The sequence below is a fragment of the Pelophylax lessonae genome (assembly GCF_965119305.1).
Source record: "Pelophylax lessonae genome assembly, chromosome: 8".
Taxonomy (NCBI): Eukaryota; Metazoa; Chordata; class Amphibia; order Anura; family Ranidae; genus Pelophylax; species Pelophylax lessonae.
The window spans coordinates 111145627-111170332 of NC_138775.1; the positions used below are offsets into that span (position 1 = coordinate 111145627).

The following is a 24706-nucleotide window of genomic DNA, read 5'->3' on the forward strand; positions in this document are numbered from 1 at the left end:
TAGTGACCCCTGGTGGACGGATAGGATCTGGACGTGCTCAAGAGACGACAGACCGACCAGAAGCAAGGGCTCATGCAGCTTATGCATAAAGGCGATATTTCAAGGGCAATTTGGTGAGTGGCCACTTCATAGGGGTGCACAGTCGGTGTGGTGAAGGATTAGTGATACTGTGTGTACAATCACTGGTTCTGAACATCAGAGGAGAAATCTTTTTGCTGGCTGTGACTGCTCATCCTGTGGAGTTAAGACTAGTTTGCAATTGCAGGCTCTGAAGCACTGCAGGAACTGACTAATATACTTGCACACATACATTGTGTGTGCTGAAGCGCCGCTGAATGTATGATATAACGAACTGAGACGCACAGATTGGGCTATTATTATACATTTGATTTTGCAAGTTTTACGTTTACAGTGGCAGCTAGTGCATTAAAAGGATGCACAGAGTGACATGTTTTACATGATTTTATCTACATGATTTTATTTACTATTTATTCATGATTTGAATAGATATATTTATTTCTTTATACCTTACACTGATTTATATATATATATTTTAGCGCCGGGCGGGTGGTTGACGTTTTTTAGCATCAGTTACCTTTTACAATATTTTTAATGGCTGTGTGTTGAGTTTTTTGAGGGGACAGCACATTTATACTGTTATACAAGCTGTACACTTCCTACTTTACATTGTAGCAAAGTGTAATTTCTTCAGTGTTGTCACATGAAAAGATATAATAAAGTATTTACAAAAATGTGAGGGATGTACTCACTTTTGGGAGATTCTGTATATTGATAGCAATTATGGTCTATACTGAACCAAGCAATAGATACTGAATGGCTTGATACATACTCAAGTGGCCTATATATACTGTATATGTAGATATCAATATATGGTCTATACTGAAACGTCTGATAGATACTGAATGGCCTGATGTACTCATATATATATATATATATATATATATATATATATATATATATATCTCGATACTCACATTCTCCTTGAACACAAAGCTCATCCCTACTCCTAGCATAGGGGTGATTGGGTTCCAAAATGCTACCCATTAACTGATGAAGGTGAATATGACTTTATTCTGGCTGTGCTTTTAATATTTTTTTTTTTAATTAAAATGTTTTATTATTTTTCAAAAACATTACAAGTCATACATAAACATAAATCTCTTTCAGATAATCCATATATCATAAACCTTTCCATATATTTGCCCACAATAATCAAGTTGTAAGAGAGGAAAGAGAGAAAAAAAAAATTCCTGTGAGGCAAAATGCAATCATCCTTATCAACTTAGTATAATAAAGCCCAAGAAAAAAAAAAAAAATTCCTGTGAGGCAAAAAGTATTCATCTTTATCGACTTTAGTATAATAAAGCCCAAAAAAAAAAAATACTTTACCACAAAATTTAAACCAAACTAAGACTAAAGTGAGATAGTTTAAAAAGTTAGTGGGTCACAAATCGTGATATAAGAGGTACTTGATAATAATATTGTTTATAAATGATCTACTTTTCTAATTATCGACAATACAAAAAAAAAAAACACCCCAACCCACCTCCTTGTGTATCAATAAACAATCATCATTAAAATATAAAATTCAAAAATAAATCATTAGTAGTCAAACAGTGTAAGTCGGTGCATTACCACACAATCATGCATATCTAAAGTGAAATAATTTTGGAAATTATAATAGTGAATCACATATCATGATATAAGAAATACTCAGTGATAATGTTATGAGAAAGAAAGAACAAAAAAAAAAAAAAAGGAAGAAAGGGGAAAGGGAAAAAAGGCATAATTATTGTAGTCTTAAAGTCATCTAAAAAAGAGATAGGGTGCATACGGTGGGGCGGGTAATCAAAGAAAAAAGAGAAAATGAGAGCTTTAGAGATGGTCCTCAGCTCCACGGAATGCACCAGTTGATTTTCCCCTCTAAGTCCTGCTCTCTCCGAGTAAAACAGAAGAGTCCTCTTTACTTAATCAACTACCCGCAAATAATCCTCTGTACTTGTGAAGTGTGACCACGGCTGCCAACGAGATCGTGTTTGCTCCTCCACGTTTGTAAGGGTAGCAGTTAGTTTTTCCATACAGTGCATTTCATTTACTTTGGAGAACCACAGTTGCGGTGTAGGAGGGCAGGTCTGTCACCACATAGCTGGGATACAGGCTTTCGCTGCATTAAGCAAATGGATCAGCAATGACTTCCTATAATTCCTAACTGAGCTCTTCGTAAGGTGCAGCAAGCATAATGCTGGATCGTCTCCCACCTCGACCATGGTCATTTTCCTGGCCACCAGGGCGACCTCCTTCCAGAAATCCCTTAGAAGGGGGCAAGCCCAAAAAATGTGTAACATCGAGCCTCCTTCGGCTCCACATCTCCAACACTTGTCAGGGCATTTCCTGTCCATTTTATGTATAATCGCCGGGACTCTATACTATCGGGTAAGGATTTTATAGCTAACCTCCTGGTACCTGCTCGCCAATGAGGCCTTATGTGCAAGAAGTAAGATCTTATTGGCTTGCTGAGGGGTAAAGGAAATTCCAAGATCGCGTTCCCATTGATGGAGAAAAGGTAAAAATTGTTCCTCCGATGTTTCTGCCAGTGAGGAGTAAAGATACGACAGCACGTGTGGGATAGGTTCACCCCCTCTGCATAGAGTCTCAAAAGGAGACCGTGGTCGGGGGTTATAACCCAGGCTCTGTAAATGGAGAAGGAAGTGTCTAATCTGTTGGATACTAAGAGGATCCAGAGTTGAATCTGACCAAGCCATAATCTCGGCAAGAGTAGGTGGCTCTCTCTGTTTCAAAATATCCAAGAGACGAGTTCTGCCATTCTGAACCGTCTTTATCACCTTGGCGTTCATGCACCCTGGAGAGAAATCTGAGTTGCCCACAAGAGGCGTCATAGGGGAGATCGAGGGTGCTACCAATGGGTGATTTTGTACTCTCTGGGACTCACGTAGCGTAGCCCCAATCGTCGGATGAGAATATAATATGTCAGACATTGGCAGAGAAATCCAGGGTGCCATGGGTAATGCGATCTTATTTTCCACTTTCACCCACTGTTTTGTAGTAGCATTGCAATGCCAGTCCAAAACCCACATGAGATGTGAAGCCTTATAATATCATAAAAGATCCGGCAGACCCACCCCCCCCCCCCCCTTTGCCTTGGAGAGAGAGAGAGTTCGCATTCCTACCCGAGGGGACCTAGAGGCCCAGACAAAGGACCGAAACAATGATCTTACCTGGAGGAAAAAAATAGCTGGTACCGCTATTGGCAAGGCCTGTAAAACAAAGTATACGTGCCAATGCATTCATTTTTAATGCACTGCAGCGACCAAACCACGTTAATGTGAGTGTTTGCCAGGTATGTAAATCTGAACAGAGAGTCCCCAAAAGGGGGAGATAATTTGCCACATATAGCTCTTCTGGGTCTGCAGTAACCCGTACCCCCAGGTATATTAATGAACCACCGGCCCAATGGAACGAGAAGGAGGTCCGTAGGGATTTCCAGATATCCAAGGATACAGAAATATTTAGAGCTGCTGATTTTGACAAGTTTATTTTATAATAAGAAACATTTCCATATGCTCGGAGTGCATCTAGAATACATGGCAATGATTTTACCGGGTTTGTCACGAAAAAGATCAAATCGGTGCTTTTAATATTTAGTGTAGTTATGACATATACTGAAGTTTTAGAATCGAAGGCACGAAAAGGTCTATATTTTTTCTCTCAAGGAACTGATAAGAAAGTTCTGGTATGGCTACCGGTTGTGTAATGCATGAACTGGAGGAGAAGGGAGGGGGAAGGTCACTGCAGTTGTGTCTCTGGTTCAGAAAACACATTGACAAATAAAATGTAATGGCTGAATTTTGAACAGGACTCTAATGAGGAAATTGGCAAGGTCTGCATCCCTTTAAATGTGTTTTATCCTTGGGAGTATCTCACTAAAACTGTTTTTTTTTTATAAGGGATGCTCAAACTAGAATTTGTATCTTAGTGCAGACTTCTGGGAAAATCAGTAAGCCAACTACTAAAGCAGGAAATTAAATTTTCAGAGTTTGTCCTGTACCGCATTTGTGTACAGAACGCCTGCAGGTAGCGATATTGCATTGCCTTTTTCAGAAAATTACAGTGCTGCAGATTGAAAAGGAGAGGTAATTTTTTAACAATCAAATACAATATTACCTGAATCCCACTTGTAAACACTACATTATTTTTTTATTTGCTATCTTTTTTTTCCCACAAAAGTGAAATTACCCTTTAAGCTGCATTTTCATGTAAAAAATGTTCATGCACTGCATGTGTGAACAAAATAAAAATAAAAATGGCTCTGGCAGTCAATTTGTTAAATGTGGAATACAGTGCAGTTCGATATTACTACTATACATAAAAGCACATTTCTAAGAACATGAACGTTAAAAAACATAAAATTAACAAACACAGAGGATACATTTTATCCAAATTTTTTCTATAAGCCTATCCAGGGTAATTTAGGGGATCAGAACAATAATTAAAATCTCCTCTAATTTGAATTCCATTTACATACAAAATATGCTTATTTTACCTTCATCTCCTTTAACTGACTTGTGACACCTTGATCTTCTGGACTGAGATCATCAGTCAGTACCGAAGAGGACTTGTCAGAGGTTAAAGAAAAGGCCTCCATTTCTGCCAGCTGGACCTAAGCAAAATCATTATTAGTGACATGGATTTGTGAGTTAGCCGGTTGAAACATTGTACTTGTGTTCTGCTTAGCATACAATCTCTGATTAAGCTTCTGAGAGCTTCGCTAAATCACTTTTGACTGTTATGTCTACGGGAGAGCAGGTATTTTATTCTAATCCAATATGCTAATCCCGCAGTGCACAACGTCAATACAAATTATAAGCAATACATGAAAGCCAATGGCGTTGTTTGTAGATAAACCCACTGGGATACCCACAGGACAGTTCATCTCCAGAAGAGAACAGTGGCTTAGCACAGCTAGTAACTAAGAGCAGAATCCAACATACACATTGCAGCTATGTTAATTGACAACATCAAGTGTTTTTTTCCCTGATTTTTCAATAGATCTACAAAGATTGAGAGCTACCTTTTTTGAAGTTAAAAAAAAAATTAAGAGAACGACACATTATCTACTCCATGGCATACCCTGCGAGGATGAGGGTGGAGGAAGATGGGAAAATATATTTCTTCAATACTCCGGAGAGTGTACAAGAATGGCTTTACTCGAAAGGAACTATAAAGTGAAAGGAAAGAAGAATCTTGCCATTTTCCTTTGTTTTTCCTTGTAATGAAAACTTTCTTTTTTCCTAGTGAAGGATACAAGAAAAAAAAAGAAGCATGTGGATGATGGAATGACGAGGTGGGGGGAGTGAAGGGACTGGGAGTCAAGATACTATGGTTGTTTTTTTTTTTTGTTTATATATTTTTTTTGTGTTTTTTTTTTTTGTGCATTTTTTTTTTTCCTTTTTCCGGGGTCCCTCTCCCCCTCCCTCCCTCCTCCCGCCACTGGTAATTCTTTGAGCCATTTTTTTTTTTGATGGCTTAGCAAAATTCCTTTTTTATTCCTTAGAAGAAAACTTGAAATATTTCTAAGAGTAAGGTGGGAGCTTGAGTGGAGGCCGCAGCTATATTGTCCTTGCACGCAAATGATTGTATGCTCGGGCAATGTCCCATTGGTTTTTTTTTTGGAGTAAGACCTATTGGTCAAAATTTTGCTATATGTGCATGATGATTTTTCTTTTTAAAAAAAAATATTTTTTATTTGGTAATTTTGTTTGTGATTTTTTTTTCTTCTTCTCTTTTTTTCTTTTTCATGTTTTTCTTGTTACTTTTGAAGATCGCTGTGTCCTGGTGTGCCCAACTGACCTCAATAATTATATTGGTATAAAATATAAGGAGTACATTGCTATGGGGTATTATCATGACAAATGTCATAGATAGACGGTTAGATGTATGGGATCCCTTTTGGGAAGTGAACCTACAGCTATATATAGAAAAAAAACCTCTAAGATGACTACACAATGTAGGTTCCTATCATGGAATGTTAGTGGTCTAGGGACCCTCAGAAGAGATCCTAGGTAATTACAAATATATTACAAACTAAAGCACAAATTATATGCCTGCAAGAGACACATATGATCCCAGATACAACAAACCAATTGTGTAAACCCTGGATCCAATGGTCAATACACTCGAGCTATTCAACATATGCAAGGGGGGTTTCATTGCTTGTCCATAGGTCGGTACCACGGAAGTGCTTTCAAAAAAAGGTAGACCCTGAAGGGCAATATGTATTTGTACGAGCTCAAGTGTATGATATACCATTTGTTATTTTAGGTATATATAATCCACCACCTGCTACATTAAGTGTAATTAAAAAAGCTATGCTATTTGCAAGTTTATACCCAGAGGCATTAGTGCTATGCCTGGGAGAATTTCATCTTTTGTGGGACCCGCTGGTGGACAGGCATGGACCCCCCCTAAAAAGAACTTGAAAACCACTTATGTTTCGTGAGTTAAGGGAAGAATTTGGATGGAGAGGTTTGTGGCGAATGCTTAATCCCCGGACCAGGGCTTATTCCTGGGCCATCCCAGGAAGGGGATGTCTGTCAAGAATAGATCTGGCGCTGGGAAATGATAAACTTATTCCTAGGGTTGTCTCTGTTGAATATTTGATTAGAGGAGTGTCTGATCACTCACCACTCCTGGTAAATATAGCAATAGGAATTGAGGGAATGAAGCAAAACTGGAAATTTCAGCCATATTGGTTATCACAGATTGGAACGCACGATCGTATACCTGAACAATTGCAGATATTTTTAGAAATACACTGAACTGAACTGAACTGAAATAAATAGAGAAAAATACGAAATTACATTAAGAAAATATACTACACATATAGCAGCAATAGCTAAATAGAAACAATTTGAATATCAACAGAAGTACTTTGAACAAGGGAATACTTCAAGTCGTCTTTTAGCACATATGGCTAAGCAACAAAGTACAAGTTTAGTTATAACTAATTTACAGCGCCATGACGAGGAATGCGTAAGGGTTGTGGCTGGTATTATGACATGCTTTCACACGTTTTATACTGATATGTATGCCACCTCTCTTACGTATAATGCAGATGAAATTTCAACTTATCTGAGTGAAATACACTTTCCAGCCTTAACGACCGAGCAGGTTAAATTATTAGAGGAAAATCCAAGTGAGGAAGAAGTAAGAAGAGCAATAACAAGTCTAGCAATAGGAAAGGCTTCAGGACCAGACGGACTTCCGTTAAAAGTATATAATAAATACGTGGATATTCTTGCCCCAGTGCTAGTTCAAGTATTTGATGCAGCTTTCAGGGTAAAAAGACTTCCTGAATCCATGTATTCAGCCACAGTAGTACTAATTCCAAAACCAGATAAAAACTTAACAGATTGTGCTTCATACCGACCCATATCATTATTAAATACAGACTACAAAATTCTTGCAAACATTTTGGCCCATAGATTAAACAATGTAATACTTAATATTATACATCCAGATCAAACTGGATTTATGCCAGGAATCCACATCTATAAATCTTCGAAGAACACAACTTATAGCTCAGCTTAGAGATCAACGATCAGACTCTCTTGGCTTCTCTTGATACAGCAAAGGCTTTTGATTCTATTGAATGGCCCTTTTTGCAGGCAGTGCTTAGGGCATTTGGATTTGGGGAGAAATTCTGTACTTGGGTGGAAATAATGTATCTATATCCAACTTCTCATCTGTTGGTAGATGGTTTTTTTAACCAAGGCCATACAATTATACAGAGGCACCCGGCAGGGATGCCCTCTATCACCACTCTTATTTTCAGTAGCTATTGAATCTTTGGCACTTTGACTTCGGCAAACCCCTTCTGTACGGGGCATTACATTGGCAGAAAGGATAGATATAGTGGCACTGTATGCTGATGATCTTATTTTATATTTAAATGATGCACATGGATCATTGGAAGCAGCTATGCATATAATAGAACTTTTTGGTTCTTATTCAGGCCTTATTCAGGCCTTCCTCCCTTATGCCATTGCAACCACAACTACTCACACTAAGCAAGGATTCAAGTTTAGTAAAGGTAGTGTCCTCTTTCAAATACCTGGGAATAAATATTACAAGATTACCACAAGCAGCTTTACAGGCTAACCTTAATCCACTCATGACAACAATTAAAACTAAATTAGCTACTTGGGCTAAATTACCACTTTCAGTTGCAGGGAGAATAAGTGTAATCAAGATGGTCCTATTACCGAAATGTTTATACATTTTTTCACATATGTCGGTTATAGTCCCTAAAACTATTTAAAAAAAAATAGATGCCCTATTTACCACATTTATTTGGGGAAAGGGTAGAAATAGAATAAAGTTAACCACACTTCAGAGAGCTAAAACAGAAGCAGGTATGGCACTTCCTAATATATACAGATACTACAGTGCCTTGCGAAAGTATTCGGCCCCCTTGAACTTTGCAAACTTTTGCCACATTTCAGGCTTCAAACATAAAGATATAAAACTGTAATATTTTGTGAAGAATCAACAACAAGTGGGACACAATCATGAAGTGGAACGAAATTTATTGGATATTTCAAACTTTTTTAACAAATAAAAAACTGAAAAATTGGGCGTGCAAAATTATTCAGCCCCCTTAAGTTAATACTTTGTAGCGCCACCTTTTGCTGCGATTACAGCTGTAAGTCGCTTGGGGTATGTCTCTATCAGTTTTGCACATCGAGAGACTGAAATTTTTGCCCATTCCTCCTTGCAAAACAGCTCGAGCTCAGTGAGGTTGGAGAGCGTTTGTGAACGGCAGTTTTCAGTTCTTTCCACAGATTCTCGATTGGATTCAGGTCTGGACTTTCACTTAGCCATTCTCACACCTGGATATGTTTATTTGTGAACCATTCCATTGTAGATTTTTCTTTATGTTTTGGATCATTGTCTGGTTGGAAGACAAATCTCCGTCCCAGTCTCAGGTCTTTTGCAGACTCCATCACGTTTTCTTCCAGAAGGGTCCTGTATTTGGCTCCATCCACCTTCCCATCAATTTTAACCATCTTCCCTGTCCCTGCTGAAGAAAAGCAGGCCCAAACCATGATGCTGCCACCACCATGTTTGACAGTGGGGATGGTGTGTTCAGGGTGATGAGCTGTGTTGCTTTTACACCAAACATAACGTTTTGCATTGTTGCCAAAAAGTTCGATTTTGGTTTCATCTGACCAGAGCACCTTCTTCCACATGTTTGGTGTGTCTCCCAGGTGGCTTAGGGCAAACTTTAAACTACACTTTTTTGGATATCTTTAAGAAATGGCTTTCTTCGTGCAACTCTTCCATAAAGGCCAGATTTGTGCAGTATACAACTGATTGTTGTCCTATAGACAGAGTCTCCCACCTCAACTGTAGATCTCTGCAGTTCATCCAGAGTGATCATTGGCCTCTTGGCTGCATCTCTGATCAGTCTTCTCCTTGTATGAGCCGAAAGTTTAGAGAGACGGCATGGTCTTCGTAGATTTGCAGTGGTCTGATACTCCTTCCATTTCAATATTATCGCTTGCACGGTGCTCCTTGGGATGTTTAAAGCTTGGGAAATCTTTTTGTATCCAAATCCGGCTTTAAACTTCTCCACAACAGTATCTCGGGCCTGTCTGGTGTGTTCCTTGTTCTTCATGATGCTCTCTGCGCTTTAAACAGACCTCTGAAACTATTACAGTGCAGGTGCATTTATACAGAGACTTGATTACACACAGGTGGATTCTATTTATCATCATTAGTCATTTAGGTCAACATTGGATCATTCAGAGATTCTCACTGAACTTCTGGAGAGAGTTTGCTGCACTGAAAGTAAAGGGGCTAAATAATTTTGCACGCCCAATTTTTCAGTTTTTTATTTGTTAACAAAGTTTGAAATATCCAATAAATTTCATTCCACTTCATGATTGTGTCCCACTTGTTGTTGATTTTTCACAAAAAAATACAGTTCTATATCTTTATGTTTGAAGCCTGAAATGTGGCAAAAGGTCGCAAAGTTCAAGGGGGCCGATTACTTTCGCAAGGCACTGTATCTCGCTGGACAACTTAAACATCTTACAGGATGGATAGTACCAGTAACACCACAGATGGTAGAATCACACCTGGCTCATGTTTTACAAATAGATAATGTACTTATAGCCCTAGAAGCACCTTTGAATAAATTAAAATATAAGCAAATACCAATGTTAACATTAGCTCGTACAATATGGAGAGAGGAAAAACGTATAGAGGGAAACACACAAATAAATATGGATCTCCCACTATGGCGAAATCCAATGTTTAATCAACTGAAACAATTGGTAGAGTATCAGTTCTGGGAACAAAAAGGGATATCAGTCCTTGCAGACATATATGACATAACACATATGTACTCTTTTTCAGATATACAAATGAAATATGATATACCACATACCTCATTATATAGATACCTACAGTTCCGACATGCGTTACAAGCGCAATTTGGAGTTTTAGGACCTGGGATCTCTAGATATCCAATGATTGGTATCCTTAGGTCCCAGGGCCCTAAAGGATTAATCTCTAAGATATATGCAAATTTAACCAGGAATGAATCCCTTGGCAATAAGAACAAAATGGCAGGAAATAATTCCCAATTTAACTGACGAAGATTGGGAAGAAGCTTGCTCTTCCCATTTATATGTATCGCCAGCAGCAAGCAATAGGTTAATACAATTATATATGCTACATCAATCCTATCTCTCTCCAAGAGCACAGCATTGCATCTCCTAAATGCTTGAGAGGCAGTGCTAAGCGGATAGATTTTATACATATTATGTGGTTTTGTCCAGTGATATCAAGATTCTGGCAGGAAATAATTCTAATTGTATCCTCTGTCCTGAATATGCCTGTACCTTTGACCCCAGAAACCTGTTTGCTGGGTATATTAGATGAAATAACATGGTCTAGATATCACAAGATAATGCTTAGAGAAATGCTGTTTAGGCAAGGAAAACAATCACAGTTAAGTGGATTCAAGTGAAGCCCCCTGCTGTTAAGAACTGGATAAGAGCGGTAAATCAGATTTTACCATTTGAAAAAGTATTGTATATGCATAGAGGATGCTCAACGAAATATAATAAAATTTGGCATAATTGGTGTCAATCAACATTAACCAATGGTTGAATATAAGGAGATAACCAAGAGGATATAGAGGGATGCACATAGTATGATAAGGTAATAAATCTATGATTGCAATGGAGCAAGGGGTTGGGGCACACCAGGACAATGGCGATCAATTAAGCTAAATGGATATACATTGGCATAAAGAGATTATGAATACTAAGTAAACAGATAATTATTTGGATATTGTATAATTTTTTATTATTTAATATTGTTTTGTCCTTTTGTTGAAAGGATGTTTGGAATGTTCGTTTTTATGCACATATTGAAATAAAAAGAATTAAAAAAAAAAAAAAAACAATACGAGGACATGTGTAGTGATATCCTATCCAATCGAGACTGGTACACACCGGTCTCTCAGGAGATCACTGAACAGTTTAAGATATGTTTCAAATCTATCTTACTGGACGCTTTTCAATCTTCCATTATTGACCAAGATCTTTATGATTTCTTAAACGTTAAATGGCCCATCGTGCCATTATTTTTTGTGCTTCCGAATGTGCACAAGTGCCTGGACAGGCCACCAGGTCGCCCCATTGTTTCAGGGGTGGGCTCCCTCACTGAGCCAGGCAGCCAATTTGTGGACGACCAGCTTCGTCCGCACGTTGTCCGACTCCCATCATACCTCAAAGACACGTTGGAACTGTTGAGAGTCGTGAAGGGCCTTATAGTACCTGAGAGTTCCTTATTGGTCACCTTGGATATTGAGGCACTCTATTTGAGCATACCACATTCAAGGGGTGTTGAGGTTATTTCCACCTTCCTCAAGGAATAAGTTCAATCCAAGTGGCCCTTGGCAGAATTTTTTATCCAGCTCCTGGACCGTATATTCCGTTCAAACGTTTTCACGTTCAGCGGCGTCACCTACCTCCAGGTACAGGGGGTGGCGATGGGGACCTCTTGTGCCCCATCGTACACCAACCTGTACCTGGGGGGAGTGGGAAAGGGAGCTGTTCTCCGACGATGCTGCCTTGATGTATCTGCGCCACCTTGCTCTGTGGCGCAGATACATCTATGACGTACTCATCGTCTGGACAGGAACACCCCTTGAATTATCTGCCTTTGTTGAATACATCTCAAGGAACAATTTCAATCTCAAATTCACTGTCCAGTGTAACACCAGTAGCATTCCATTCTTGGATACCACTGTCTTTCTCAATCAAGAGGGCACCTTATATACTTCGCTGTACCGGAAGGCTACAGCAGGGAATACCATTCTGCACAGTACGAGTGGCCATCCTCGATCACTCGTACGCAGCATTCATTAATTCCTAGTACCTCAGGACTCAACGCAACTGTGCACTGGATAGTGACTTTAAACGTGAAGCCAAAGCCTTACAGACAAGGCTGCTGGCACGCGGTTACAGTAGGAATGTACTTAGAAAGGCCTATAATAGAACCGTTGCACAGTCCAGAGATAATTTGATCTTTGGTCCTCGAATTAAAACATCTCTGAATAGCACAAAGATTATCACTAGGTACAACTCACACCATCAGATAATTCAGAATCTATTTGAAAAAAACTGGCACTTTCTTACCGATGATGTTACTATCTCTAAATATGTCCGACAATCACCTGAGATTGTTTATCGCAGGGCTCCGTCCCTGAAGGACAAGTTTGTCCACAGTCACTACCAGGAATGTGACGAGACCCTGGTGGGTGCCACTGGTGGCTTTGGCACGTTTCATTGCGGTGACTGTGCTGAATGCCCATGGGTTAGAGAGGGTCACACGCTCCCCCTTCCACATGGGGGAACCTTTAAACCCCGCTTCTATGCCACCTGTCGCACTGAAGAAGTTGTATACCTTGCCAGTTGCATTTGCGGCTCCTTTTATGTTGACAAAACCAAAAGAGCGTTTGCTCGCCGCATACACAATCATCTCTACTATATTGACACTGGCATGATATACACTCCTATTTGTAAGCATGTGGGTCTCAATCACAGCTTTGAGCCCTACACCATCGAATTTTCAGTACTGGAGACCATTAAACAAAATCCACGTGGAGGCAACTTTGACAATTCCATTCTAAAGTGTGAAGCCAAATGGATTTACCAATTACAAGCCACCAAACCTCCTGGCCTCAATACGGCCATATCCTTCAAACCATTTTTGGAATAACAATATGTGATATTCTTTATTGTACGTTGATTTATTTTTATTTTTACTTTGTGGTTCTATTACCACTATAAGTTTGGATTATGCTTTTGACATATCCTTGTAACCAATGTTTTTTGTTGCTTGTTTTTGTTTTGTTGTGTGCTCTTTGTACCCTCTTGTTTTTGTTTTTGTCTTTTTTTCCTTGTGTCTCCCTCTGCTTCCTTTTCTCCTCAGATACTAAATATATAATGTGTTTCAACACATTACATAAATACTCATATATTCTGAGAATGGTCTTTTTATGAAACGATGTAATTATTTGTATACTTTTGTCAAGTTTATTTATTTTATCAGATATACTCTGTATTTGCTTAGGACCGCTCATAACAAATCTACTGTTGTAAGGCATCTTGTTGAATATGACTTAATCTGTCCCTGATCCTATTGATTGGTACATTTGTGATAGCTGGTTCTTCCCCCTTTTCCTTTGGTGTGTGCTCGGGCGCCAAGCAGCGGTCCGAGGGGTAAGATTTCTTCCATCAATTCTCTCCCTTTGGAATATCCCTGAATCCACCCCATTTGTGTGTGCGGAGTAATTGCGGACCGTCCTCGGCGTGTTACCGCTTTGTTTGCGGTTCATGCTGGCTCAGTCCGCAAAATGGCGCCCGCACCGGAAGTGACATATGGAGGCTGAATTTGGCCGTGTCACTTCCGGTGGGACCGACCTATTTATAGACCCGCGGCAGAACAGGAAGCCGGACATGGCTCCCTCTGCACGGAGGACCAGGATAATTATTAAATAGCACGCAGGGACCAATATTTAACCAGGTGAGCAATCTTTTTTTCCCTTATACTGCAAGGTTGGCTAGTCTGACTCGCATCAAACATATTGGCTTTCTTTACCTGACATTTATCAGGATATACCTATGGGACACTTCCTGGTCTGGCAATCCAATTAACAAAGCACCTAAACGGTTTCTCTTCATCTGGGCAATATGTCTTTTGGGCAATATGTCTTTTGTCTGGGCCACTTCCTTCACCTCTGTTCCTTCACACTGTGGTGTTCCCTTATAGTACCATCTTTTGAAGTATATATATCTCTACACATTTCTTATCCCTGCAACTTTTTCCTAATCTTGGTCATTTACTAGTTTATACACATGATCCCTAACTTTGGACACTGAGGTGCTTATATGTAATGTATCCCCCTGTGTTGTCTCTACTCCTAATAAATTGCCAGCCCATTGTCCTATTCAAATGACTAAGGTACTTTACGATCACACACTAATTGTGTTCCTCACTTTTTTGTTTGCTCTTTTTGGTCTCCTGCATATCTACCCCCTTAGGAAATTGGATTTATTCATCTTTCTTCCCTCTGGTCATTGCTTCTCTGCCCTGGCTATTGGTCTGGTCCAGTACTCACCTTTTTGGGAAGTTCCCGGCTCTAGATCAGTTTCCACCTGACCATTGCCGTGTCATTACTGTGCTATTCCTTGCACCATGGATGGTTGTCATTTCCAACAGATGTCATCTTTTGTCCAAAATAAAATGGTAAGCCTTGGGCTACATGAACATGTCGTACTTCAATAGGGGGTCATTTTTACTATGCTAGACACATTTTGTTAGTATTTATGTATATATATATATATATATATATATATATATATATATATATGATTCCATGACATCTTCATGTTTATTTAACTAATTTATGCTATGTCTTATCGTTTAGAATCAGTAGAAGGATTACATATTTTTGGTCCCTGAAGAAGCCAATCCTGGCGAAACATGTAGGACCTATGTGATCCACATTACTACTACCTGCGATTCACTTATCTTATTTGGAAATGCAATTGTACATGTCTGGTTTTCTATGTTTTTAAGCGAATTGTTTTTGGAATAAAATCTTTTTTTATATAATATACTATGGCCTTGTTGGATAATTTGTTTCCACCATTGTATCTATGCCTCTAAAGTCCCATGCCTTTGGCAGGTTGCGGTCCATTTATCCTTCCAGCCTTTTGGCTTGACCGTATATCGGATCTGCTCCTTGCCTAATCCTCATTTTTTACTTACATCATCTATACGTCCCCTCTCCCTTCTATTCCAAAACCGTAACTTTCCCCCGGGCTTACACATCTCTGAATTCAAATGGTGGCTAGACAAAGGCCTTTATAGAATAGACCTCTCACCATTGCCCATTGCACAAATAAACTTAAGATGCCCAAATCGGAACATTTTCGGTTCCACCAGATATCACATTTCTTACACTCTATTTGGAAAACTAAACCAATACCTCCTACTGCTACAACCTATGAAGTGTGGTGTGGATCAGACATGGAGCAGAGGGGAGTTATCTCGGTGATATATGAGTCACTTTCAGGACACGGCCCCTAAACCAGGCTACGATCTGGCCTGGGAGAGGGACCTATCCCAGGAATGGGAACCGGAGCAGTGGTATTCCGCCATGATGCGGGCATACAAAGGGGTCCTGAACGTTACATTAATTGAAGCCAGTCTGAAAGTTATAACTAGATGGTACCTTGTTCCATAAAGGCTCCACCAATGTTTCCCTTCCTCCTCCTCACTATGCTTCAGGGACTGTTCTCATAGAGGCTCATTTTTACACATCTGGTGGGAATGTCCAAAAATCAGGGGTTTCTGGAACAGGGTCTTCCATCTGATCTGCAAAGTTACTGGAATACCAGTTGCACAATCCCCTCACATAGCTCTTTTGAACTTTGCATCGGACGAGGCTTCTAAGTCTCAAAAGCGATTGATTCACTTTATGCTACTGGGTGCTAAGTTGACTATCGCAAAAGCATGGAAATCTCCCACAGTTTCTTTCACTCTGCTGAAAAGAAAGATATCTTGGATCATGACTCAAGAAAAACTGGCTAGTAGTCTCTTGAACACTTCCCAGAAGTTTGAGATTACATGGGAACTTTGGGCGACGTACACAAATATTTCCCTGATCTTCTAATCACCTCGCTTGCTTCTCCGTCGTTTCGTGAGACCTTCAGGGCATACGTAGCCTACTTTGATCTTTCTTTCTTCCTTCTTTTTTTCTTCCTTGGTTTCTCTTTTGCTTCTCTTCTCTTCTCTCGTGTTCACCTCACCGCTCACATGAGTTCTTATACATCTTCATTCGGATTGCTTTTAGGGGTTACCTATGGGTTCAGTTATCTTTCAGTTCAGGACTCGATAGGGGTATACCCAAGACTGATATTCTCCACTCTAACTTGGTATAAGCAGTCCACTTTCGGGTTATGCCCTTTTCCTTTATAAACATATTAATTGCTCAAGCTGCTTTTAATATATTATATGACCACACAGTATAATTTTTCTTAGGCTCCTTGGATACCTGTTGAATAATTTGCGCTGTGGGGCTTCTTCCAGCTCCCTGGGTAACAGCTTCTGATCCCATTGGGGTTGCGTCGGGACTGGGTGAATCTCCCCAGGTGTTTTGGTTCTTTATTTAGGCTGGTTGCCTCCTCTTTTTTGGAACCTTGGTACCTGTAATGCCTTGTTTTGCTGAGTATGTTATTTTACCATGTATTGCCTTTTTTAGCGGTGAACAATGTTTGTTGTTACCCCCCTTTACAAAAAGCAAAATGTTTCCTTTTGCAGTTGATTACATTATCTCTTAATAAAAATCTTTGAAAGAAAAATACAATTGTGCAGTCATGCAACACTGCACCCATTTGAAATGTGTATCATTTTTTTTTTGGTGGTATTTAATCAACACTGGGTTTTTATTTTAAATTTTTTTGCTAAACAAAGACAATTTTGAAAAAAAAACAAACATAACAAAAGGTTTTTCCTATTTTTTCCTAATTTTGCAAACAGGTAATTGTTCTCCTTCACTGATGGGCACTAATGAGGTAGCACTGATAGGCTGCACTAATGGGCACTGATAGGTAGCACTGATGGGCATTAATGAGCACTGGTGATGAGGCTGCACTGATGGGTGGTACTGATAGGTGGCACTGATGGGCAGCATGGAGAGGTGGCACTGATAGGCGGCACTGATGGGCACTAATTAGCAGTACTGATGAGCAGTGATAGATGGTAATGGTGGGCAATGATTAGCAGCACTGTTGGGCACTAAGGGGACCGATGTCCCTCTAACAGAAGCCGGTTAATGGCTTTCTTCTTTTCTTCACAAAAAGAGTGACAATGGAATGGGCTTCCTGCACGCCCCCAGTGCAATTTAAGCCTATGCTGTAGCCGTCTTTCAAGCCATAGCAAGGGCGCCAAGTGGTAAAGCCATCACAGAGGACAAGGGGGCACTCTTTACGTCTGGAAAAAAAGAGATTTTATCTCCAAATACGGAAAGGCTTCTTCACAGTAAGAGCTGTGAAAATGTGGAATAGACTCCCTCAAGAGCTGGTTCTAGCAAGCTCAGTGTAACGCTCTGGGGTTTGATTTAGTGAACTGGATTTGCAGCTGCAGAATTTCCACTCAGTAGTCTTGTAGAGATGTGTTGAATCACCTTATCCAACTCTCCTGACTCATCATAGTGGCTCAGCCCGCTTCAGTATGCACATACACAAACACTCAGATAAGATGTTGCTGGAGTGATAGATATCTATGCAATAGTATTGAGGTGATATACTGAAGGAATAGGCTTGAGTAGTGATAGCAATTAATGATAGGCACTCAGGTAGTAATGTTGCAGGAGCGGTAGCAGATGGTGATAGATAGTATGCAGGAGGGCTAGCAATCATGTACAAGTAACAGGTGGTAGGGGATAGCAGATGAAGTGTACAGGAGATGCTAAGTTAATGCAAGGATATAAGTTACAGGTGGTAGTAGGCTCAAGAGCTAGCAATCTAAGTAACGATGCAGGTGATAGTTATTGTAGTGCATATATCCTAGAGTTTAGCAACAGTTCTTAATATGCAAGAATAGATAGCATGTGACTTGATAGGAAGGGATCCCCTGCGGGGTACTTATCACTAGCTGGTAAGCGAGGTAAAGGATCAGGTAGCGAGGTAAAGGATCAGGTAGCGAGGCTCCGGTCAATCCAGGTATAGGAAGATAGCTGGAGGATTCGGCAGCGTCAGACAGGGATATATAACGAGCGGTTGCACGAACACCTTGTGAGTGCACAGCGTCGGTTGAAATAACCGCTCAGAGCGGCGCCTAGTGATGACGTCATCAGATGTTAAAGAGACATGCAGATATATGCGTTCCACCGACCTGAATGGTGGAACGCAATGCGGTAGTAAGAAGCTAGAAAGGTACTGAAAGTACCAGGATCTTACAGTACCCCCCCCATAAGGCCGGCTCCAGAAGGCCTATAGCACTGGTCTCTCAGGGTATTTAGAGTGGAACCTTCTTATAAGCCTGGATGTGTGAATGTCAGAAGCATCCAACCAGGTGTCATCTTGGGGTCCATAGTTTTTCCATCTGATGAGATATTGGAGTTTTCCTCTGTGGATACGAGAATCCAAAATCTCCCTTATCTCAAATTCTTCTCCCCCTTCAACTTGTACTGGAGGTGGAGGCAAGATGGTAGGTCTAATTCCTTGGTTGGGTATATGTGGCTTTAGTAGAGATACGTGGAAAATGGGGTGTATCTTAAGATCTGCCGGTAAAGTAAGTCGAACTGCAGATGTCCCAATGAGTTTCTCGATTGGGAAAGGTCCCAAAAACAGAGGTCCAAGCTTTTTACTGGGGATTTTCAACCTCAAGTTTTTTGTAGATAGCCAAACAAGATCCCCAATAGTATAATGAGGAGAAGGTCTTCTACGAAGGTCGTAGTACCTTTTTTGTTGGCTATGAGCATGTGAGATGGTGGTGTTAAGTGAACCCAGAGAGTCTTTTATTTGGATAAGATAGTCAGAGGCTACTGGATTACTTGATGGTAGGATGCGTGGTGGAAGAAGTGTGGGATGAAACCCATAGTTTAGGTAGAACGGACTTTGCTTAGTAGTACTGTGGGTTGCATTATTATAAGCAAATTCCACCAAAGGGAGGAGGTCCACCCAATCATCCTGTAGGTATGAGGTGTAGCAACGCAAATATTGTTCAATACACTGGTTGACTCTTTCAGTTTGTCCATTGGTCTGTGGGTGATAAGGGGAAGTAAGTTTTCGCTCAATACGTAGTATATGACATAGAGCTTGCCAAAACTTAGAGATGAACTGTGAACCCCGGTCAGATAGAAGAGTCTTTGGAATTCCATGTAGTTTGAACACATGTTTCACTAGTAATTCCGCTGTTTCCTTAGATGAAGGTAGTCTGCGAATAGGAATGAAATGTGCCATCTTTGTCAGATGGTCCACTGACACTAGGATGGTAGTAAATCCTTTGGAAGGTGGTAAATCTACTATGAAGTCTAGAGAGACACAACTTCCCATGGAACTTTGGGTATTGGTAGACTGCAAAGTAGACCAGATGGTTTTGTAGTATCAATTTTGGACCTTGCACAGATGTCACATGAGGAAACAAATTTCTGTACAGACGTCTTCATTCCAGGCCACCAAAATTGCCTGGTGAGCAAATTAAATGTCTTAGTCATACCCATATGTCCTGCCATAGGTACGTCATGTGATAGTTCCAAGATTTTAGTACGCATACCAGGAGGTATGTAGAGTTTGTTGTCAAAGTAGAGGAAGCCTTCTGCATCAGCACTTAGTTGTGGTGGTGGTGAATCCAGTCCTAGACTGTGCAGAATCTCTTCCTTTAAGGAACGAACAACACCAATAATACGGTCATGGGGTATTATAGGAAGTGAAGGGATTTCAGCACAGTTATCTTCGGTTAACCGTGATAACGCATCTGCCTTCTGGTTTTTATCTGCAGGTGTGTAGGTCACTAAGAAATTGAATCTTAGGAAGAATAATGACCAACGTACCTGCCGATGGGAAAGGGTCTTATTGGTCTGAAGGTATTGGAGATTCTTATGATCTGTATATATGAGTATTGGCAACCGGGTACCTTCAAGTAAATGTCGCCAATTTTCAAGTGCCAGTTTAATGGCAAGCAACTCTTTTTCACCCACTGGGTAGTTCACCTCTGGGCTACTTAGTGCTTTAGAAAAGAAAGCAACTGGGTGGAGTGGTGAAGTATTCGTTGGTCGTTGGGAAAGAACTGCTCCTACAGCCATATTTGACGCATCCACCTCTAGGATGTATTGGAGGGATGGGTCTGGATGGCGTAGTATGGGAGCAGAAGTGAAGCTTGATTTTAACAAGCGGAAATCTTTATTTGCTTCTTCAGACCATTTGTATGTTTTTTTCACACTTGTAAGTTGTGTGAGCGGTCTTACAATAGAAGAGAAGTTCTTGATGAACTTCCTATAAAAGTTTGAGAACCCAAGGAATCGTTGTAATGCCTTACGAGTTGTTGGTACAGGCCAATCCAGAATACACGATATCTTGCTCATATCCATCTTGATGCCATTCTTTGATATGATGTATCCTAGGAATAATACTTCTTCCTTATGAAATAGGCATTTCTTCAGCTTTACATATAAATTGTGTGCGAGTAATCTGGACAACACAAGTCTTACATGTCTTACATGTTCAGACAAGGATTGAGAGTAAATGAGTAAATCATCCAGATATACCACAACACAAACATCGAGTAGGTCTCTGAAGATGTCATTTATAAACCGCTGGAATGCTGCGGGAGCATTACACAATCCAAAGGGCATCACTAGATATTCAAAAAGTCCGTATCTAGTTCTGAATGCCGTCTTCCACTCATCCCCATTACGGATACGGATGAGATTGTATGCCCCTTTTTGGTCCAACTTTGAAAAGTAGGTGGCTCCACGCACTTGTTCAATGAGTTCCGGAATAAGAGATAAAGGATAGCGATCCTTTATTGTGATAGTATTTAACTGCCTATAGTCAATGATAGGCCTGAGACTTAGATCCTTATTGCGGACAAAGAAAAGTCCTGCAGCTGTGGAAGAAGTAGAGGGTCTAATAAACCCTTTCGCTAAATTCTCATCCAAGTATTCCTTAAGATGAGAAAGTTCATCCTGAGATAGAGGATAAACATGTCCGAAAGGTAGTTTACTGTTAGGGAGTAGATCAATAGAACAATCATAGTCCCTATGGGGAGGCAATACTTGAGCATTTTTCTCAAGGAAGACTTCAGATAGATCCTGATAGCATGGTGGTGGTGTGATTTCATCTGACACCATGGACAGGATTTTTTTATAAGATTGGAGGTTACACGTGGTCTCGCAATAGTGAGAGGGGAAGGTTAGTGTCCGCATTTTCCAATCAATGTTTGGTTGATGTATGTGTAACCAGGGAAGCCCCAAAATAATGAGAAAATGTGGTGAAGTTAATACATCAAAGGAGGTGGTCTCAACATGAGACTCGTTAGTAGTAACAAGAAGTGCTTGTGTCTGATTGGTAATTGGACCAGAAGATAACGGAATACCGTTAATTAAACTAACAGAGACAGGAATAGGTTTTGAAATAATAGGTATTTTATTCAAAGCAACAAAACTAGTATCAATGTAGTTCCCACAAGATCCTGTGTCGATCATAGCCTTGGTAGTGATTCTATTTTGGTCCCACTGTAAGATCAAATGAATGAAAAGATAGGGATTAGTAAAAGAAGTCGTTAATCCCGCCAGTAATACATGGGATCACTCACCCTCTTTTTTGCGGACAAGGGGACAGACGCTTATCAGATGATCAGCGGAAGCGCAATACATGCAGAGATTTTGAGATTTTCTCCTGGCTCGTTCAACAGACGATAATGGTGGGCGTATGATTCCTACCTCCATAGGAGTAGGGTCAAAGGACGAAAACCGAGAAGGATTGGGTAATGGTACTCCCATTTTCTCAGCCTTCCTTTCTCGTAAACGTCTGTCAATAGTTATGCTGAGTTGTATTAAGGCATCCAAAGTGCCAGGTAAATGCGCTCGGGCGAGCTCGTCTTTAACGGCTTCGGATAACCCGAGCCTGAACTGGGTTCGCAGAGATGCATCATTCCACCCTGAATCAAGGGTCCATCTCTTGAACTCTGCTACGAAGTCTTCAACAGGTCTCCTTCCCTGTTTTAAAGCCCTCAATTGGCTGTCAGCAGTACTCTGCCTATTTGGGTCTTCATACAGGCTAGAGAGTTCTGCTAGGAACGCAGGATAGGAGTTGAGAAGAGGGTCATTTTTCTCAAAGAGAGAGTCTGCCCAAGCCCGTGGATCACCTGACATATATGAGATAGTGGTGCAGACTTTAATTTGGTCTGTATTGTAAGTACGAGGTTTTAAATTAAAAAGCAATTGACATGCGTTTTTAAATTCACAAAATTTTTTCCGATCACCTGTAAACACTTGTGGAGGGTTTATTTTGGGCTCACGGGGTTGAGCAGCAGTGAGCTGTGATACACGGGCTATCTGCTGTCTCAAAGTCTGATTTTCTTTTTGCACTTCGGTAAGAGAAACAATTAATGCATCTACCTTTTGTGTTAGGTGCATCACATGAGTGGCTAATTCTGCTGAATCCATTTTTTCGGGTTCGTGCAATCTGTAACGCTCTGGGGTTTGATTTAGTGAACTGGATTTGCAGCTGCAGAATTTCCACTCAGTAGTCTTGTAGAGATGTGTTGAATCACCTTATCCAACTCTCCTGACTCATCATAGTGGCTCAGCCCGCTTCAGTATGCACATACACAAACACTCAGATAAGATGTTGCTGGAGTGATAGATATCTATGCAATAGTATTGAGGTGATATACTGAAGGAATAGGCTTGAGTAGTGATAGCAATTAATGATAGGCACTCAGGTAGTAATGTTGCAGGAGCGGTAGCAGATGGTGATAGATAGTATGCAGGAGGGCTAGCAATCATGTACAAGTAACAGGTGGTAGGGGATAGCAGATGAAGTGTACAGGAGATGCTAAGTTAATGCAAGGATATAAGTTACAGGTGGTAGTAGGCTCAAGAGCTAGCAATCTAAGTAACGATGCAGGTGATAGTTATTGTAGTGCATATATCCTAGAGTTTAGCAACAGTTCTTAATATGCAAGAATAGATAGCATGTGACTTGATAGGAAGGGATCCCCTGCTGGGTACTTATCACTAGCTGGTAAGCGAGGTAAAGGATCAAGTAGCGAGGTAAAGGATCAGGTTGCGAGGCTCCGGTCAATCCAGGTATAGGAAGATAGCTGGAGGATTCGGCAGCGTCAGACAGGGATGTATAACGAGCGGTTGCACGAACACCTTGTGAGTGCACAGCGTCGGTTGAAATAGCCGCTCAGAGCGGCGCCTAGTGATGACGTCATCAGATGTTAAAGAGACATGCAGCTATATGCGTTCCACCTACCTGAATGGTGGAACGCAATGCGGAAGTAAGAGGCTAGAAAGGTACTGAAAGTACCAGGATCTTACACTCAGTAGGTTGTTATAAGAAAGGCCTGGATTCTTTCCTAGATACACATAATATAACTGGATACTAATATTTATAGGTAAAGTTGATCCAGGGAATATCCGATTGCCTCTTAGGAGATAAGGAAGGAATTTTTTTCCCCTGCTGAAGCAAATTGGATCATGCTTTATTATTTTTTTTTGCCTTCCTTTGGATCAACTGTGGGTATAGGATTGTGTATGTAATATATATATATATATATATATATATATATATATATATATATATATATATATATATATATATATATATATATATATATTTTTTATATATATATATATATATTTTTATATATATATATATATATATATATATATATATATATATATATATATATATATTTATATATTTTTAACCCTTTCAATTGGTTGAACTAGATGGATTGAAAAGTCAGTTTCTCTGGAGGTCCTGGTGCTGACCGCCCAAAATAGGAGAAAGCAATATACTAAAACATAGTTATACTGGGTCATGTTTGTACATTTAAATGAGGGTAAAGCCCCATTGAAAAACTATTATGGAGATTGAAGTCTTCCTGACCTTGATTGCTTGCTGTGGCACACATGCACCTCATCACCCTGGATCCTCTCCTCTCGCCCCCCTCCCTTTCTGAGATCTATCTTTCTAGCACCTACTGGCATCCTTTAGCTTCTTTGTTCTCTTCTTCGGATTGACTACAGCAGTCTCCTTGGTCCTGAAAGTGAGATTTTAACGGTTTCTGTATCTTTTTTTTTTTCCTTTGTGTAGGAATACCTTGCATTTTCTATATCTCGCTTTATGCTTCCATGATACTTTGGATTACTTCTATATTGTATGTGCGTTATTGCATCAATTATGTATGGTTATACTCTGTTGGATGCTTTATTCCTTTATAAAATAAAGAATTTGAAAAAAGAAAAGTCAGTTTCTACTTTGTTGCTTTTTCCAGGGTGAATGTAACATTCCCTAACATTCAATCCTAGTTGCAAAAAGCCTTAAAATGTTAGACCTAA

General features: G+C 40.1%; 1 protein-coding gene across 1 annotated transcript in view; it reads right to left on the bottom strand.

Annotated features, from left to right (window-relative positions):
* The window catches only part of CACNA1I (calcium voltage-gated channel subunit alpha1 I), a 2042880-nt gene that overhangs the window by 148814 nt on the left and 1869360 nt on the right, over positions 1-24706 (bottom strand). Inside the window, exon 32 of the mRNA XM_082266478.1 lies at positions 4583-4699. Within this exon, the coding sequence (XP_082122604.1) occupies positions 4583-4699 (117 nt within the window). The remainder of the gene's footprint in view (positions 1-4582; positions 4700-24706) is intronic.